The sequence below is a fragment of the Helobdella robusta genome (assembly GCF_000326865.2).
Source record: "Helobdella robusta unplaced genomic scaffold HELROscaffold_22, whole genome shotgun sequence".
Classification (NCBI taxonomy): domain Eukaryota; kingdom Metazoa; phylum Annelida; class Clitellata; order Rhynchobdellida; family Glossiphoniidae; genus Helobdella; species Helobdella robusta.
Window position 1 is genome coordinate 1293987 of NW_008704170.1, and position 1927 is coordinate 1295913.

Here is a 1927-nt window from a genome sequence, read left to right on the forward strand (position 1 = left end):
ATCTGAATATTCAACTGATGACGTTGTAAATTAATCAATTATTCAATTTTTTAACTATGTATTTACTGAATATTTTAATTTTCATTTAATTATTTATACTTTATCTTTTCAATCATTCGAATATTTAACCAATATACTTGTAAATCAATTTGTAAACTTGTAAGCCAATTTGTAAACCACTTTGTAAACTTGTAATCCAACCAATTTTTCAATCATTTAGCGATGTATTCAATAATTTTTGCCATTTTTCCTTTATTTAATCATTCTTACAAAAACTTTTTTAACATTTAAGTCAGTCAAATTATTTATAGAATAACAATTGATCGAACGTTTGATAGTTAAAATAGTTATCTAATTAAATTTGTCGTTAATAAACTCTAAAAAATGTCTTTCATTCTTGCCCCATTAAGTGTAATTTTGGTATCAAATCATAAATCTCATCATAAACATTGTCATTGTACGTTTAAAAGATGCCAACAACAAACTTGTCTAATATAACCTGTTCGCTTTTCAGTTTTCGTAATATTTAGAACTCAGCAAAACGGCCCAATAGAATTTAAGTTTCCTTTTAAACCTAGCCACCGCCGTAATCAACTCCCTCCATCATCATTCTACCGCTGCTACAAACCATCCCGACCATCATCTCTACACCATTATTATTATTTATATTATTATTATTTATATTATTATTGTTGTTGTTGTTGCCATTCAAACAATTCTGCTGCGATGGAACGTCACGACATGACGTAATCAACTCGTCATGATTGACAACGTTAGCTCCTCCTCCTGCCCCATTAATTCCACCCATGACATTTCCACCATTACTACTTAAGCCATTCCTACTACTTCCACTGTTGCCACTAACTTTTCTACAATCGCCACCACCAATACCGCCGCTGGCAACGCCACAAACGCCACTACTGCCGCTGCCGTCAATGTCGTCGTCGTCATCGTCGTCGTCGTCGCAAGGCGAGCGAAGCGATCCAAAGCAGCCGATTTTTGTTTTTTCAATTTCATTCAATTCTCTGATTGCCTGGACCTCTTTTTTCTCCTTCATTCTTCTGTTCTGAAACCAGATTTTGATCTGTCGTTCGGTGAGGTAGAGGGTGTGGCTGAGTTCGATGCGACGACGTCTGGTGAGGTAGCGATTGAATTTGAATTCCTTCTCGAGCTCCAGGGTCTGATAGCGGGTGTAGGTCTGACGGCCCCTACGACGTTGGTTCGAGTTGGGACCTGTCAGTTATGGTGATGATTGTGATCATGATTTTCCGTGATGATGATGATGATGATGATATGATGATGATGATTGTGATCATGATTTTCCGTGATGATGATGATGATTGTGAGGATGTTTGTCTGTGATAATGATGATGACGACGATGATTGTGGTGATGTTTGTCTGTGGTAATGATCACCTTGAATTTGTTAATGATAATGGTGGCGAATGTTTGTTGTTTTAAAGTAATCAAACTTAGAAATAATGTGATGAAGATGTTTGCTATCACATGATGACGTCAAACTAACGATAGAATATTATTTTTTTCATTTTTCTCGCTAGAGCTCGCTCCTCGTTTATGACATCATCATCGTCGCCATCATCATCATCTACTTGTTTTATGACAACTATCATAAATTCGTATATTTAAACATTGAAATAATTATAAAATTTACTAACAAAATAAAAAAATATCCACAGAGAAGCCACAAAAAAAACTAGAGACATGTTGAGCATAGAACAAATGAACAAACAAATGAAGAAACAAACGAACAAACTAATAAACAAAAAGAACGAAAAAATAAAAAAACGAATGAACAAAAGAGCGAATGAACAAACAAACCAATGAACAAGTGGATAAACGAACGAGCAAAACAAAAAAAAAGAATGATGGAATGAAAGAGAGGCTAGGAAAGAAAGAAAGCTTCGGAG

General features: G+C 34.8%; 1 protein-coding gene across 1 annotated transcript in view; it reads right to left on the bottom strand.

Annotated features, from left to right (window-relative positions):
• Nucleotides 1-574: 574 nt before the first annotated feature.
• HELRODRAFT_78362 (hypothetical protein) overlaps nt 575-1927 on the bottom strand; it is a gene marked incomplete at both ends in the record, with an annotated part of 7032 nt that continues 5679 nt past the window's right edge. The window contains one exon of the mRNA XM_009018635.1: nt 575-1233. Within this exon, the coding sequence (XP_009016883.1) occupies nt 575-1233 (659 nt within the window). The remainder of the gene's footprint in view (nt 1234-1927) is intronic.